This window comes from Lactuca serriola, chromosome 7 (assembly GCF_051521515.1).
Source record: "Lactuca serriola cultivar US96UC23 chromosome 7, Lser_US96UC23_V15, whole genome shotgun sequence".
Taxonomy (NCBI): domain Eukaryota; kingdom Viridiplantae; phylum Streptophyta; class Magnoliopsida; order Asterales; family Asteraceae; genus Lactuca; species Lactuca serriola.
In genome coordinates this window covers 172,747,767-172,765,445 of record NC_136414.1, presented here as the reverse complement: position 1 = coordinate 172,765,445, position 17,679 = coordinate 172,747,767, and the positions used below count along the sequence as shown (strand labels likewise).

The 17,679-nt window shown below is 37.0% G+C and overlaps 2 protein-coding genes across 2 annotated transcripts; one reads left to right on the top strand and one right to left on the bottom strand.

The window, feature by feature from the left end:
- Positions 1–887: 887 nt before the first annotated feature.
- Positions 888–4,455, top strand: LOC145062264 (Phototropic-responsive NPH3 family protein). Its single transcript, XM_079009897.1, has 4 exons — positions 888–1,169; positions 1,268–1,337; positions 1,908–3,002; positions 3,759–4,455. The coding sequence occupies exons 1-4, from the start codon at positions 1,069–1,071 to the stop codon at positions 4,434–4,436; spliced, it is 1,944 nt and encodes a 647-aa protein (XP_078866023.1). The 5' UTR covers positions 888–1,068; the 3' UTR covers positions 4,437–4,455.
- Positions 4,456–7,478: 3,023 nt separating this feature from the next.
- TK1A (Thymidine kinase) lies at positions 7,479–8,651 on the bottom strand. Its single transcript, XM_079011265.1, has 4 exons — positions 8,377–8,651; positions 8,110–8,254; positions 7,909–8,030; positions 7,479–7,825 (listed from the first exon to the last, which is right to left on the bottom strand). Exons 1-4 carry the CDS (start codon positions 8,559–8,561, stop codon positions 7,618–7,620), a joined length of 660 nt encoding a protein of 219 aa, XP_078867391.1. The 5' UTR covers positions 8,562–8,651; the 3' UTR covers positions 7,479–7,617.
- Positions 8,652–17,679: the final 9,028 nt, after the last annotated feature.

The following is a 17,679-nucleotide window of genomic DNA, read 5'->3' as shown; positions in this document are numbered from 1 at the left end:
GAATAAGGAATTAAAAAGTCAGAGGAGGATTTCAGGAGCCGTGCCGTCCTGGTTGTTAACTTATGCTACAATCCACACGAAAGACTTCATATTCACTTCATCTCCTTTCTTTCACACTTCATTTTAATTTAAAATAATAAATTTCACCAATTAAAATCTCCAAATTTTTAAGGAGTTTGCATAAAGTTAGAAATTAACAAAACTTATTAGTTGTTACATGTTTTTTTTACTTAATATAAGTTTAATATATTAAAGATTTAATATAAACAGTTATACGTGAATGTTTTTTTTTTCTTAATCAATACACAATGACTTACACAAACAAACAAACAAAATAAATAAATAAATAAATAACATTGGGTTATATTTCAAGATGTTAACTTTTTACTTATTTGTCTTCTTTTTCCTTCAAACTATCTCATGTTAATATTGATGATTATTGTTATATTATAATGAAAGAGAACGGTTTATTCGGTCTACAAAAGAAAACGTACCTTTTGTATATAAAATTTTATTAAGACTAACATCATTACTCACTTAGGTTGTGTTTGACATGGCGCAGCTAATTTATCAATTTAGCAGATAACAAATAACTTTTCAGCTAACATGACTAAATATATTTTTAAATAAGAAAAAAAAATAGTCTCTAATATAAAAACAAAACAAAACAAGTTGGAGGGGTTTGTAGGTGAATTAGGACACAAAAAGTGTATAGATTGTCAAAAACGTCACATGTGAGAAGTTTAAAAAGGTTAAGATTAACACCCTTTGATCACATTTTCAACCTTCCCAAAATTCAAGAAACAAACTTCGAAACCTTAAAAAAATCACCATTTCTTCTACTAACACACGTGTGCATTCTACTTTGACCAACACAATCCCACTCATCCAACGGCTGAAATCCATTTTAAAATCATCTGGTTTTCTGGATTAATCTAGAACTAATAACACCGTACCATTTTCATTTTTATAACATCAGAAAATCCGGATCAAGCAATTATAATCATTAAAAGACTCAAAAAAGATGGTTAAATTCTGAGTTTGTTTGTAAGGTTTGCATACTCACAAATGAATGCTTCTGGTTCCACTTCTCTTTCTGCTTCCATACTTTCAAGTCCTTTGTCTTCTCCAAATGTCACTGCTCTTCTCAAGATCAAGATCATTTCATGGTAACTAATCAAATTATGCTAAAAAGATCACAACTTTATCTTTTTATCTTTTTTTTTTGTTGAATTCCACTCATACCCTTTTCATGTTTGTGAATCAGGAGTCAAGAAACAGGCTTACCCGCTTCAGTTTGTGTCCATGTCGCTAACAGAATCTTCAATCTTCACAAGGTAAGTTGGATAAAAAAGGATCATCATAATCATAAACATGCATGATTACAAAATTGTTCATATTTTCGCAATAAAATGACAACAAGTCAATTGTGAAATTACGAAAGAATTGTAAGACTACTTTTTATCGATAAAAGGATGCAAAAAAAGCTTCAATCTTTTTTGCAAAATATGAACAATTTTGTAATTTTATTGCGAAAAAAAATGATTTATTTTTGTAAGGTCTTAGTGGGTCAATTGTGAGATTGCAAAAATTCACAAGATTACTTTTTACTACAAAATGCTGAGAAAAAAAAATAATCTATTTCTTTTTCTTTCCTAAATGACGAACAATTTTGCAATTTAATTGCGAAATATAACTTTCATTTTCTTTTTTAACTTTCAAGGCTTTTTGTGGTGTATACCATTTAAAAAAAAGTTATGATTCGACTAATTACGAAATTGGTGGTCCTCATAACAAAAAGATAATCAATTTATGAAATGTCACATCATGATTAGATAAAAAAAAATTATCAAAAGTTTTATATTCTAAAAAATTTTTAACATCATTTCTCATGATTTTTATTACAGTATCCTTTATTCTCCAAAAGCGGATACTTCAACAGAAAACTATCCGAATCAAACGAAATTAAGTTACCCGATAACTTCCCAGGTGGACCCGAGGCTTTTGAAATGATCTCACTTTTCATATATGGATCATCCACTTTAGTCGACCCTTTTAATGTTGCAGCATTAAGATGTGCATCCGAATATCTAGAAATGACTGAAGAATACACTTCAGGCAACTTATGTGAACGTTTTGATATATATTTAAACCAAGTAGTATTACAAAGTTGGGAAGACACATTAATTGTCCTACAACAATGTCAAAATCTTGTCCCATGGGCTGAAGAGCTTTTGATTGTGAGTCGATGCATTGAATCTTTAGCTTTCATGGCTTGCATGGAGATTCTTGATCCAGAAAGAAGAAGAGATCAACCCGTTGTGACTTTAGAAGCTTTAAGCTTTCAAAAATGGAGTGATGAAATGGTTCAAGAGGTCTTGAGCCAAGATGTGTGGATAAAAGACCTTATCGCCCTTCCGTTTGGGTATTTCAAAAGGGTAATCGCGTCTTTAAGAAGACAAGGGATGAAAGAAAAATACGTTACACCGATTGTATTATTCTATGCGAACTCTATACTTTGTGATGAAAATGGAAGGAAAGAAGATATAGCTATGTTGCTAAAAGGGATTCTTGATTTGCTTAATATGGGTGAAAAGGGTAGTAAGGTAATTCCAGTTGGGTTTTATTTCATTTTGCTATCTAAATCGTTAAAACTTGATTTAGACAAGGAGTATACTCTAAAGTTACAAAATCAGATTTCTGGGGTGTTACATATGGCGCAAGTTGAAGATTTTCTTGAAACGGAAAGTGGGACAGGTGGCATTGAGATGGAGATAATAGAGAATATATTTTCGACTTATGCTTTGTTTAACATGTGTGGAAATAATAGTCCTTCACCTTATAATTTTGTTGTTGCGGAATTATGGGACTCATATCTTACTCGTGTAGCTAGTGACATGAAAATGGAGTTGAAAAGATTTATGGAGCTCATTGAAATTGTACCCGTATCTTGTAGGCAAAATCATGATCATCTTTATAGAGCTTTGGATATTTTTCTACAGGTAACTTTTTTTACTTTCACTTTTGGTATCATAATTTTCTTGAATTTGACCTCAAGGTGTATCAAATACGGTGATATACTTATAGAAATGGTCAGGAGTTCAAGTCTTAAACTCCAAGAGTTTCAATTTCAACGTGGATTGAGCTCTTTAGTGCTGATAAATAGTAAGACACCATAATAGAACATCAAATGGGTTATAATATTCATTTATACCAAATTTGATGTTAAACTTCATTTTATACAATTTAGTTCATCAACATTGGATTCTATATATTTTTAGTTTATTATAGGTATAATTTATTTGAAATGTTAAGTCGTTTTAATAATTTATTACACCATAATATTTAAATAAAACAATAATTTGCATATATACAAGTAATTTAATTTGGTTATGATTGTCAAATAATATAATTTGTGATTTATTATAATAAAAAAGATCTTTATTAAATTTATAAAAGCTAATTAAGATAAATATATTTTATAAAAAAATATAAGTGATAAAAATATATCTTAGATATTTCTTTTGGGTGTTAAAATGGTGTAATGGGTTGCACACATCCTTCTTTACATCAAATATTTGATCATTTTGGTGCAAAAAAATAGTTTAATTGAGTGGAGATGATTTTATCATACTATTGTCATATTTGATTTACATCTTACATAAAAATAAACATTTTTAGAAATAATTACTTGGTTTTTTTATTGTTATATATAAAAACATGTGTATTGATGCTTTTTTTTCTTTTTCTTTTTGCAGATGCACCCCGAATTGTCACAAGACGAAAAGAGTACGGTATGCAAATACCTCAACTGTCAAAAACTATCACAAGAAGTTTGTGTCGAAGCCGTCCAAAACGAATTAATGCCTCTACGGTTAATAGTCCAAGCACTTTTCATTCAACAACTAAACACACACAAAGCCTTAAAAGAATGTTCGGACTCCTTTCGATACACACACAATGGAGACTTTTCGGGAAGTCTCACAAGCTCAAGATACGCACACTCAAAAAGCCAAAATCTTGTAGAGAGTCCATGTGATTTACAAGACACGAGAAACAAACCACTCAGTTTCTTGATACAAAAAGATTTATCATCTCAAAAACCTGAGTTACACAAGACAGAATATGAGTCTACAAGTTTCAGAATTCAATCACTTGAACAACAATTGATGACATTGAAAAGAACCCTTCAATTACAAAACACGTCCAAGAAAGGTGGTCAGGTTTCAACAAAAGGCGAGTTAGAGGGAAGAACAATGAATAAAAGGAGAACCCCAATTGGTCAAGTGACTAATTGTATAGGGACAGTGAATTTTGCTTCACAAAGGAAGTATGCTAGTAGGTTGCTTAAAGTGTTTAGAAGATTTAGTTTGTTTGGTAGAACAAAACCCAAGAGAAAACAAAGTGTAACTAGCATTCGGCCAAAATCAATGTAAAAATGTCCCTTTTTAGCAACGCAATTTGCTTCTTTAATATATATTTTTTTGTTTATAGGCCATGTATAACTTGTTTATAATTTTCTATTGATTATAACAATGTTTAAGATTATGTGGCATACTCTTAATGACGATGTGACAATATAAATGAAAGAATAATGCCAACTGAAAATAAAATGAAAAAAATAATTTAGAAATTCAACCTTTCATTAAGGCTGATGGGAGTGGAGATGCTAAGGAGCTCGTTAGCACTCGCTAAGAAGAAAGAACATCGCCTCCTAGCTCTCGCTAGGGGGCTCGCTACCTTTAAGCTCGTCAATGGCATAACGAGGGAAGAGAGAGAGAACATTGATTAAATCTTATTAGCTATTGACTTTTCTTTAAAATCTTAACCAATCAATCAGGTGTAAGTTATTTCAATTCTTTTTTATTCCATTTGATGGAAGTTTCAAAATCACATCCTTATCTTTTCTTAATAGTTCACTTTTTGTTTGAAATATATAGATAAAATATATGTTTTTGTTGTAAAAAGTTAAAAAATTAAGAACTTGTTAAAATGTCAAATAAATGTTTGTGTGCTATTATGTCATATTATTTAAATCAAAAAAATGTTTGTGTAATATTAAAAAAATGGTTGTTTATTAAAATAAAGTAATTACATTAAATTAGAAAAAGAAAATAAAAAAATGGAGTGCTAAGAGTGTTACCACTCTCTATCAAATGTTAAGATATTATGCTAAATAGAGAAAAGTGAGGTGACACTAAAAAAACCTGACGTAGCAAAGTGTTAAGAGCTCCTCTTAACCTAACAAATGGTGCTTTTGGCAAAACAAAGTTATTAGTTGGAAACTAGAAGTTAAATCCTTTATTTATGCATGTATATTCGATAAAAGTAAATTTAACTTTTGAAAGAGTAAAAATATAAAAATCAAAAAATTAAAATCACCCAAAAGTTATTTGAAATGATTTTGTATCAGAAGTTTTTATTTAAAATAAAGACAAAACTTCAAAAATGGTCCCTATGGTTTCTGAAAATATCAAGTTTAGTCCCTAAGTTTAAAAAACCTCACAGATGGTCCTTGTGGTTTCAAAACTTTTAACATTTGGTCCTTCCGGCTAACTCCGTTACCATTTAGCCATTAAGTCAGGGGCATTTTTGTCATTTCACTACACAGGGACCATTTATGAGGTTTTTAATTACTTTTTTTAAAAATAAATATTAAAAGGGTCCCACCCCATCTCTCTCTCTCTCTCTCTCTCTCTCTCTCTCTCTCTCTCTCTCTCTCTCTCTCTCTCTCTCTCTCTCTCTCCAAATTAAAAGTCTAAACTTCATCTAGATCTGCTACCACCACACTTCATCCAAAGTCCAAACATACACAAAAAATTATATTCCAGCAAACCCCTTCGTCTCCGGCATATATCGACGTTGTCATTCATCAAGTCTCGCCATCTCACTGGCCTCACCATCGTTGGGGCTACCACCACCATCATCATCACCTAAGAAACCAGTATGTACCCAAATGGCCAAACCTACCCTTCTCTTCTATATCTCTATACCACTCTCCCTGTTCCTTCCCTAGAGTGAAACCCCAAACAACCTCCACTACAATCAATTGCCCAACTCCATGCCTCTCTCGTTCTAGTGGGTTAGATCTGATCGTGAAGATCACCGAAGACACCCAAAAATGAAAAGAAGTTGTCGCCGCCTCTCTCCTCCAATGCTTGCCAGAAAACGCCGATGTCCCCGACAACCCTCCATCTCCCTCCTCTCTGTCACCAACAACACTCTAGCATCAGACGAACTGAACCCGACGAACAGGAGTCCAACTCCCTTTTCTGTTCAAATCACTTCTAAAATCCATAAATCACATTCATATCTTTTGATTTTTGAGTTCTTTGTTGTTCTTAGAGTTCTGTATTTTCTTATTATTCTCGTTCTAGTGTTTAATCTTTCTCTTATTTGACTCTATTTCCTCAATTTCGTATTTCCCCCTTATGCATGATCTTTTTATTTGTTGAACTGGATGTATAAGGGGAAGGTTTAATTCGCATGCTCTGGATATTGATAGTTTAATAAATGGGTTGGAAAGTGGGGAAGATAAGTCGTGCACTGAAGGTGTTCGACGAATTGCTTGAGAGAACATCTTTGCCAACATTTAGAATCTTAAGACATTGCATCGGATTTTCCAGTGAACGAATCCCTCCAAAGTTTAGTGAGAGAGAGTGTGTGGTTGGGTTCTTGATGATCGTCGGTAACTGGAGAGAGAGAGAGAGAGAGAGAGAGAGAGAGAGAGAGAGAGAGAGAGAGAGAGAGAGAGAGAGAGAGAGAGAGAGAGAGAGAGAGAGAGAGAGAGAGAGAGAGAGAGAGAGAGAGAGAGAGAGAGAGAGACCTTTAATATTAAATAATTATATTTTTTATTAAATAAGGCAAAAACTTCATAAATGGTCCCTGTGGTAGTAAAAGTTTTGAAAAGGACCATTTGTTAAAAGTTTTGAAACCACAGGGACCATCTGCAAGGTTTTTTGAATTTAAGAACTAAACTTAATATTTTCAAAAACCACAGGGGCTATTTTTGATGTTTTGTCTAAAATAAAAGTTAAACACTCTTCTTATCCAAGGATTTTTTTTTTCAAATTTTTTTTCTTAAAAACTAAACCTAAAATCTCTAAAAAGTTGCCCAAAGGGAAAACATACCAATGCCTTTTTTGCATTTTGTGTTGACCTTATTATTCTCCTAAACTTTTAAATGTTATTAAACTGTCTAGTTTGTATTTACTTTTACTTTTTGGCATTGCTATTTTTTCAAACTTTTTTAAACCTATTTAAAAAATGTATTTACACATTTGTCAATGATGTAGTAGGTGTAAGGTTCAAATCCTTTGAAAATTGATCTTTTCCATAGGTATTTGTTATATAATTGTTTGACATGTATATTATCACATCGTCATTTATAAGAAAAAGATGCCACATGAATCCATGGTCAAAATAATCAAATGCTATTCTTGATTCTCCAAGTTAGGACACAATAAAGAGATCAGACAAACAAGAACATAATTCTTTCAACTTCTCATATATATACACACACAAGACAACAACAACATAGTTGTAAACACGTCAACAACATTTGAAATCAAAAGGTACTAATGTTTAATAACTATAGAAACATTAAAAAAAATAGTATTAGTGTTTGATCACCATTTGCCCATTAACATAATGTTGACGACAAACAGGCATATACATATCTGCCCCACCTATAAGTTCTGTTTTTGTCTCCTTCGTCTTCCTGAAAGTGAAATGAGCTTTTTTCCCACATACTTCGCATCGAGCTGTTAATTTGGTTATGGTGTCAGCAAGTGGGACAATATCAAGAACTGGACCAAAGTTCCTTCTGTAAATTGCAAGTAATTAGAAAAAGAAAGCATGATTGATGATGAACAAATACATGATTAATGATTTAGCTATGGAATGTACCTTAAGTAATCACCATCAAGACCTGCAACTATGACAGTTTTTCCATCAGTATCAGCAGCTTTACAACAAAATTCATATAGATCATCAAAGAACTGTGCTTCATCGATTCCAATAACATCCAGCTGCAAAACCCACAAAGGATATGAGGATTTAAAATAGAATTCTGCTTAATTGATCTAAAAGATTTTCTGGAAAACCCACCTTTTCATAAGCTTCTTCTCCAAATTTTTGTTTGAAAGACAACAGATCAGGAAGTGCCCAACATGGGTATTTCGTCCCGTCGTGTGTTACAACTGAATTAACGGCGTATCGGGTATCCTTACTTGACTTTATCATCGCTATATTCCTGTGTATTCATTTAAGATGCACCAATTGAGTAGATCATCGACATACATGTGTGATCTGACCTAAAAGTATCAAATTAAGATGCAGCAATTGAGTAGATCAAAACAAGAGCACTTCAATTACCTGCCGTTAGTGCCTTCGGATTTGATCCGGCGAAGAAGAGCCGTGGTTTTACCGGCGAACATAGGCCCGACAATTACGTGAATCTCGCCGGAAGGACGAAGAGGCTGCGCCATTAGATCGCGATCACTGTGATTAACAGTAGGGGTTAGCGACATCTTTTGGGGAACTGTATTGATGTGAAACATGCGGTTTCCTTGATCAGGTATAAATAGACGATGAATTAATGGAGGTCTGGATTTTGATTTTGATTTTGAAGTTTGGAGGGAATCGAAAGAGTAGTTCGAAATATTTTCGTTGGGAACAAGATGAATTTATTGGAGGGAAGACTGAAGAGTACGACAGAAGATATTGAAAAAGTGGGAGCGTATTGCTGTTGTTTCTTTAAGACCCTTATAGTTTTACCTTATGACATTTTTGCCTCTTAGATTTAGAGGATTCAATACGTCTCTCTCTTGAGTTGTGTTGACGTAATTTACAAAAGGGAAAAAGACTTAAAAATTAAAAAAGTTTCCAAAATATATAAAAGTAGATTATTATCCGAGTTAAACTTAAGAGAAGATATAGAAAAATACATATAAAGTTATGAAAAATCGACACAACAAAAAAATTAATATTATAAAACAAAATAAAGTATAACTTGACGATTAAAACTATAAATTCAAAAAAAAAAAATATTCAATCATAAACTCATATAAAATAGTAAATATCTTCGTTAGAAAAAAACAATGGTTTTCGAATGCAATTTAAAATATATACAATCACATTATCTACTTGGATAGTCACTATCTAACGATATGAAAAATATTTCAATAGATGTAGATTAGTTTTTTGACAATTGAAAAGTTTTTATCGGAATTAAATATATTCCATTTTGAGAAGATGATGTCGGCAATTTGATCTAAGTGTGAAAAACATATGATTGAAATACAATCAAGGGCATAGATTCTTTAAGATGATGTCATAAGTTTTATGTTTTAATATATATATTAAAGAAGACCATTGGTTTTTTAAGTACACAAAATATCACTGAACCGATTATTGTAGATAACCATCATGTTACCTGGTTATTAAATGTTCAAAAAATATTATTGTTGTTTTTTAGTACAAAAAATACCATTAAAGTTACTATTTATACACAAAATACCAACGAAGTACACATGTGTTCAAATAAAACTTTGTGGTAACCGGTACTTCAGGTAAACGAAGTTTCCAAAATGTTCAAAAAAGACTGCACTTTTTGTTAACTTCGTTGTTGTCGACTTATGTAGAACACGGTTACTGAAGATCACGCATTGTCATATCACTTCACAATAGTTGTACAATCTCTTTCATTCCCACACTCGATCATTCTTATAGTAACATGAGAAGTAAGTGGGTAATAACCTTAGTTAATGTAACACCCTAAACCTGGTACGTATTATAACCCTCAAGAATCTAAGTTTTAGCATAATTGGTCCCATGAGTACGTTGGGCGTACCTATGAGTAAGCTTAGCGTACTCTGCATGAATGATCGTGGAGGAGCCTTACGTACGTTGGGCGTACATGAGGGTACACCAGGCGTACACATCAAAGGGTCAAAACCCTAAATCCCGGACTTGTCCCTTATTTAAACGCCTCTTAGCCTCTTGGGCCAAACCCTATCAGTCTCTTTAGCCCCATTTCGTCTTCCTACAGCTGAGTTAGTGTGTGAGTGAGAGTTGGAGCCTAAGTAGAAGGTTTTGGTGGCCATTTTGGAGTTATTTCAAGAAGGAGAGCTGTTAAGCAAGCTTGGATCAGTTTGGTGCCTCAAGAATCTGCATTGGGGTCATCTTGCAAGGCTTCTGGAGGTAAAAAGCTTGCACCTTTTGTTGGATTTTGGACCTCTTTTGGCGAGTTAAGGAACTCCATGGGAGGAGAATGGTAGATCTAAGGTCCCTTGGTCGTTTTGAAGCATAAAAATGGAGTCTTGGTGGAATTATTGGTCTCATGTGTGGGTTAAAGACCTTGGAAAGGTCTTAATGAAGGTTTTGGGTGTATATGAGTCATGCAAAGGCATAAAGTTGGCAACTTTATGCCTTAGGACGTATTAAACAACTCAGATTTGGCATTTGGACGTAAAGGAATCGGGTATTGAGCACTTAATGGAGAAAGTGCTTGATCTGGAAGAACGTTGGGCGTACTCAATGTACGCTGCGCGTAGTCCTTAAGACGCCAGTACGCTGCGCGTACCATAATGGTACGTCGAGCGTACATGCTACATAATGGGTTGAATATGTTTTGGGCCTTTGAGCTTTTGGGCTTCATTTTGGTTATTGGATTGGTTACATTCTGTGAATTATGGGCTATTTCATCTGGTATGTGCCATGGATAATTTGGTTGGGCTTATTGGGCCAAGATGCCCATTAATAATTTTGGACTTGGATTTTAGGCCCATTATCAAGGGAATGATAATTGTTAATATTATGAATTATGGATACTTTGGTTGGGCCTTATGTGAATTATGGGACTACTGATAGTCTCCAGGGGTGCTGATAATCCGTGAGGTGTGTTGTTAATCCACAAGGCATGTTGTTAGCCCACTGGCACTGTTGATAGTCCCAAAGGTTGTTGTTAACCCATAGTTGTTTATATTGTTGTGATGTATGTGATATTCAGGACTGTTGATAGTCTCAAGCTCGCTGATAACCCATAACTGATTATTATGATGTGTTGTACATGATATTTTGGGGAACTTACTAATATTTATGCTTATAGTTGTGGATTAAATATTTTGCAGGTACTTATCTGATTGCGAATGTGAGATTGTACACACACATCAATAGTTTTATGATTCGAGATTCCACATTGTCTTCTTTATCACTATGATTTACAAACAAATGGTTGATCTGAATGTAACTTTATTAAAAATGGGTGTTTATATTATTTTCAAAATAAAAAATTATTTTGGAAATTGGGACGTTACAAATGGGTACCAAATAAAACTTAACTGGGGTCGATTGTTCAACTACATAACAAAATTTTTTTTGCTAAAAATTTATTGGGAGCCATTTTTAAGTGGGTCCATACACCCACTTGTGATGCATTGGATCCGCCATTGTCTACACCACAAGTGGTCTACACTATTCAATAATATTTTCTATTTTGAGTTCAATTCCGTACCTAACTCCAAGCATCCCATTGTCCAAATTTGTTGCATAATTACAATGACCACTAAACACATCCGTTGTTAATCTATCAAAAGTTAAATCCATTTATAATGATTTGAACATCTTAGATGGATAGTTGTAACGACCCAATTTTACAAAGAAAATTTTTCATTTTTAAGTTAATCAAAACCAATCTCATAAACCATAGATTCCCAAACATATGTTTTCAAAATAACATTCATTACATCATTGTTTTCCTTTTTAAAACATCAGAGGGTCCCAAATACATTAAAAAGTGAGATAGAGTGCACGCCATGTCATCACGCCTTGCCCTTACCCTTGGGCTCAAAAGTACCTGAAACAAATCAACAACTTGTAAGCGAAATGCTTAGTGAGTTTCCCAGAGCATACCACACACATTCACGTACACATATCATGTTAGCTAATAAAGCTATAAACATGCCACAGAAACCATGCAATATAATCCAGCAAGAATGCCATGGCTACCCCACATGGTCTTTACATAGGAATGTCATCCACTACCCCACATGGTCTTATATCCAATGCCATCCCCCCCCCCCCCCGAGGTCTTCCATACCAACATAATATCACATAACATATCAATTCATAAACGAATAACACACACATAACATGATCACATAATGGTTGGCCTTGGTGTCGTAGACCCATAGGTATGGTGAGAAGACTCACCTCCATCCAATGAATATGAATATTGTCCTCCTAAAAATCCGCAACCTCTCGAGCTGAATAATAACAATAATAATATAGTCAATGATAAGACCTTAAATTATACCAGGAAAGGCCCAACCTTCCAATTTTATCCCCAAGTCCAATTCCATCATCCTTAATGGACCCCTTGGCCCAATAAGGCCCAACCGGTAAACCTGCGGCCCAAACAGATGAAAAGGCCTCTAACTCATAGAATCCAATCAAGCCCAACAACCAAATGAGGCCCAAAGGACCAAAACAGATTAAGGCCCAACTGAGTTGTGTACGCCTAGCGTACCACCCTGGTACGCGCAGCGTAATGAAGGCTTAGGGTCTATGTGTCGCGTACAGCCAGTTACGCCTAGCGTACAACCATGTTAAGCACTTTTTCCATTAAGTGTTTAATGCCCGGATCTTTCACGTCCAAAAGCTAGATCTAAGTCTAACAAGATGTCCTAAAGCATAAAGTTAGCAACTTTATGCCCTTGCATGTCTCATACACACCCAACTACCCCATTAAGACTTTTCCAAGGTCTTTTACCCAAGCATGAGGTCAAATCTATCAACAAGCTTCCATTTTTATACTTCTACATCACTAGGGGACCTCAAATCTGCCTATCATATCAAATGGGGAGGCTTAGCTCAACAAAAGAGGCCCAACGTACTTAAGGGACCAATTATGTAAAATTATCATTCCTTAGGGTTTCAAGACATATCAGAATTTTGGATGTTACAACTCTCCCCCACTTGAGCTAGACTTCACCCTCGAAGTTTGTGGCTAAAAACAGTTCTGGGTAATGCTCCCGTATCTCATCCTCTGGTTCCCAAGTCCATTCGGAGCCCCTTCGGTGCTGCCATTGCACCTTTACTAACTTTACTTCCTTGTTCTGAAGTCCCTTTCGTCTTCCTGTCTAGTATGGCAATCAGCCTCTCGACATAATTCAAGCCCCCATCCACCTGAATATCATCCAAGGATATAATTGCAGACTCGTCAACAACACACTTCTGAAGCTGAGAAACATGGAAGGTGTTGTGAATCTGACTAAGCTCCTCTGGAAGCTATAAACGATAGGCTACCTTGCCCACTTGGGCTATGATCCTGAACGAGCCTATAAACTGAGGCCCCAACTTGCCTCTTTTACGAAACCTGATAATCCCCTTCCAGGGTGACACCTTCAGCAAAACGAAATCCCCCACCTAAAACTCAAGGTTCGATCGCCGTTGATCATCATAACTCTTCTGACGGCTCTGCACGACTCGCAACCGATCGTGTACCTCATGGATTAACCCGGTGGTCTTGAGTACCACCTCCGTGCTCCCCATCACCCGATGTCTAACCTCGTCCCAGCATACTGGGGTCCTACACTTCCAACCATATAACATCTCAAAAGGAGCTATATTGATACTAGCATGATAACCGTTGTTGTACGAGAACTCTGCTAGTGGAAGGTACGTATCCCAACTTCCTCCAAAATCCAGCACGCATGCCCGCAACATGTCCTCCAATGTCTGGATCGTCCTCTCACTCTGACTGTCCGTCTGAGGGTGATATGTTGTATTGAAGTGTAGTTGTGTACCTAGTTCCTCTTGGAACTTTCCCCAAAACCTGGATGTAAACCGAACATCCCTATCCGAAACCACTGCCACCGGCACCCCATGCTTAGCCACCACTTCTCGAACATAAATGTACGCCAACTTTTCTGCGGATATACTCTCGGAGATTGGAATGAAATGGGTACTCTTCGTCAGTTTGTCCACGATAACGCATATGGTATCCACTCTTTTCGCCGTCCTTGGTAGCTTCGTAATGAAGTCCATGGTGACCTCTTCCCACTTCCACATGAGAACGGGTAACGACTGAACCTTTCCATGAGGCCACTGATGCTCGGCCTTGACCTTCCTGCAGGTCATGCACCGCTCCACAAACCAGGCGATTTCCCGCTTCATGTAGGGCCACCAATAACTCAGTCTCAAGTCCATATACATTTCTGTTGCACCTGGATGTATAGAAAACTTGGACTTATGCGCCTCCTCTAACAATCTCTGCCTCACTCCCCCTGCCAATGGTACCCACATTCGACCACACTGAGTCAAAAGGTCGCAGCTATCCTTGACAAACAAAGGATACCGACCCCTAATTTCTCTGTTTTCCAGTTCTCCTTCTTCACCCCCTCATCCTGAGTCCCTATGATCATATCCAACAAAGGCAAAATCACTGACATCCTCATATAAATGTCCCTAATCGGGGACCTCGTCGCCTTGCGACTTAAAGCATCGGCCACCACGTTGGCCTTCCCTGGATGGTATATGATCTCGCAATCATAATCCTTCAGTACATCCAACCATATCCTTTGCCACATATTAAGGTTCTGTTGATCCATCAAATACTTTAGACTCTTGTGATCGGTATAAATAATGAACCACACCCCATACAAATAATGCCTCCAAATCTTGAGTGCAAACACCACCGCCCCCGGCTCCAGATCATGCGTGGGGTAATTTGCTTCCTGAGGCTTCAACTGCATCGAGGCATAAGCAATCACATACCCTCGCTGCATCAATACTGCACCCAACCCTGAAATTGTTGCATCACAATATACCACTAAATCATCCAACCCCTCAGGCAGTACTAGGACTGGATCCTCGCATAACCTCTACCTCAGAGTCTCAAAAGCCCTCTGCTGATCCTCATTCCACCATAAAGTCACATTCTTCTTGGTCAAACGGGTCAATGGCGTAGCAATCTTGGAGAAATCCTTGATAAATCTCTGATAGTAACCCGCTAAAACTAATAAGCTACGAATCTCCGAAGCGTTCCTCGGTACCTCCCATCGCATCACAACTTCCACCTTAGCTGGGTCCACAAAAATACCCTCTTGATTGATGACATGCCCCAAAATCTGCACTTCCCGTAGCCAGAAATCATATTTAGAGAACTTTACATAAAGCTTCTCTGCCCTCAAAGTCTCCAACACCTCTCTCAAGTGCTGCTCGTGTTGTTCTCTGGTTTTGGAGTAAACCAGGACATCATCAATAAAAACGATCACTGACCGATCCAACATCGGTCTGCACACCCGGTTCATGAGATCCATGAACACTGTCGGGGCATTGGTGAGCCCAAATGGCATCACCACAAACTCATAATGCCCATAACGAGTCATGAAAGTTGTCTTCGGTATATTCTCATTTGAGGATACCCGGACCGAAGATCAATCTTGGAGAACCAAGATGCACCCTGAAGCTGATCAAATAAACCATCGATCCTTGGCAAAGGATAGCGGTTCTTCACCGTCAGCTTGTTTAGCTCCATATAATCAATGCACATCCCGTGCAATCCGTCTTTCTTTTTCACGAAAAGAATCGGTGCACCCCACGGTGAACTACTCGGACGTATGAACCCCCGGTCTAGCACCTCCTGAAGCTGTGTAGATAACTCCTGCATCTCGGGTGGTGCCAACCGATATGGTGCCTTCGCGATCGGGGCGACACCCGGTACCAAGTCAATACGAAACTCCACTTACCTCTCTGGATGCACTCATGGCAATTCTTCGGGAAATACGTCCCGGAATTCCAGCACCACCGACACACTGCCCAAATCCATTACGGCCTCCGATCTCGTATCCGAAACATAAGCCAGAAATCCTTAGCAACCCTGCTGTAGAAACCTCCTTGCCCTCGCACCCGAACAGAGGGTCGGTCCCTGCGAGGCCCTCTCACCATGAATAACCAGCTCTCCCCCACTTGGGGTTCAAACTCGGACCAACTGTCACTTACAATCAATCATGACCCTATTGGGCCCCAGCCAATCCATCCCATTGATCACCTTCGGTCCTCGCAATGGTATGGGAACTAAATCCACGCGAAACCTCTTGTCATACACATTCAGGACACAGCCCTAAAATACACTCGCAGCACTCACAGTGTAATCATCTGCAATCTCCACCTCGAGCGGGGTATCCAGATGTAACGCCTGTGTTTCTGGGCTTGTCATTAATGTTGGTATAATAGTATAGGTTAACCTTTGTAACTCGTTTTGAAATAATAGAAGTGTATTATTTGAGTATTATGTGTTATGTGCTTAATTGTGTGTCTTAATTTAATTAAGAATAAAAATAAGCATCAAAATGAAATGTTAGATAAAGCCGATATCTATGGATAATGTTGTAGTAGTTGAAACGAGGTTTCCGTGCATATAAAGAACGCCAAAATCCGAGTTATAACGAAGAAGATATGACCTGTCGAAGTTTCGCGACAGAACCGGCTCGACCCAGCGCGACCCAGTGCGTCGTAAATAGTGAATTTAAGGTAGATAGATATCTATCCTTAGTGATCTAAATGATAATTTAAGATCTCGTCGATAGTAGTGCAACGACGGAAAGACGGACGGAAACGGAGTTCAGATGAAGGAGTTATGAATTTCGAACGGAGTTTTCCTGTCCCGGCCTACTAAAGATAATATATAAATAATATACTTATAATATATTAAAAATAAAGTCAAAATTAGCCAATGGAGTCTAGACGAGAGTTGTAGAGCATAATCTCACCTTCGCGGCGTTATAAAGAACGTCGAAAACGGAGTTCGTATGCGAAAGTTATGAATTTCTGAAGTTCGGGGCGCGAAACCCCAAAACTGTCAGAGACCACGACGTGGCAAGCAGTGCCACGACGTGGCAAATCTCCTGTCACCTCTGGAAGGCCCCAGATGCAACTTGGGATGACGCATGCAGTGACGACCAAGCCCACGACGTGGAAAAAGGTTGCCACGACGTGGCAAGGGCCAAATTTGCCCTATAAATAGATTTGAAAGGCCAGCCGTTTAGGGTTGCTATTTTCTCTCTTCTCTCTCCCGTTTTACCTCGATTTGCATGCCAGAAGTACCCCGAAGCCCCGGTATCATTCCCGATTCCCGAAGCAAGATCCGAAGCCCCGAGAATCCCGAAGAGCGTGATTCCCGAGCCGAAGCTCTGCCCGCGAGAAGTTCGATTTTTGTGAAGATCTTCCAGATCTGCGGAGAGATACTACTTCTACAAGCCGTAGTGCTATCTGATCATCTTCTGATCAAGTGAGTGTATACTACCTTTCATAAACACGATAATAATACAAGTATGGTTTGAGTGTATTAAGTATATTGTTGTTTATATGCGTGAGTGTGTAGTTACTTTCTTCTAACGCATAATTATGAAGTATTTTATACAAAATACATGTTATGTGTATAATTTTCTTGTTATGTGTGTGAATGTATATTCACTTTCTTCTATCTTATAGATTTGATTATTTCTCTATGAAATACGTGTTATGTGTGTGTGTGCCTCATCTGTTATGTGGAAAATGTATTGATTGAGCATGCTATATAGGTTTTGAAACTATGTATATACTAATATGTTGGATAGAACATGATAGTTGGTGTGTAATAAACAGATGAAAGGCCTCGATGTTGTTTTGATCCAT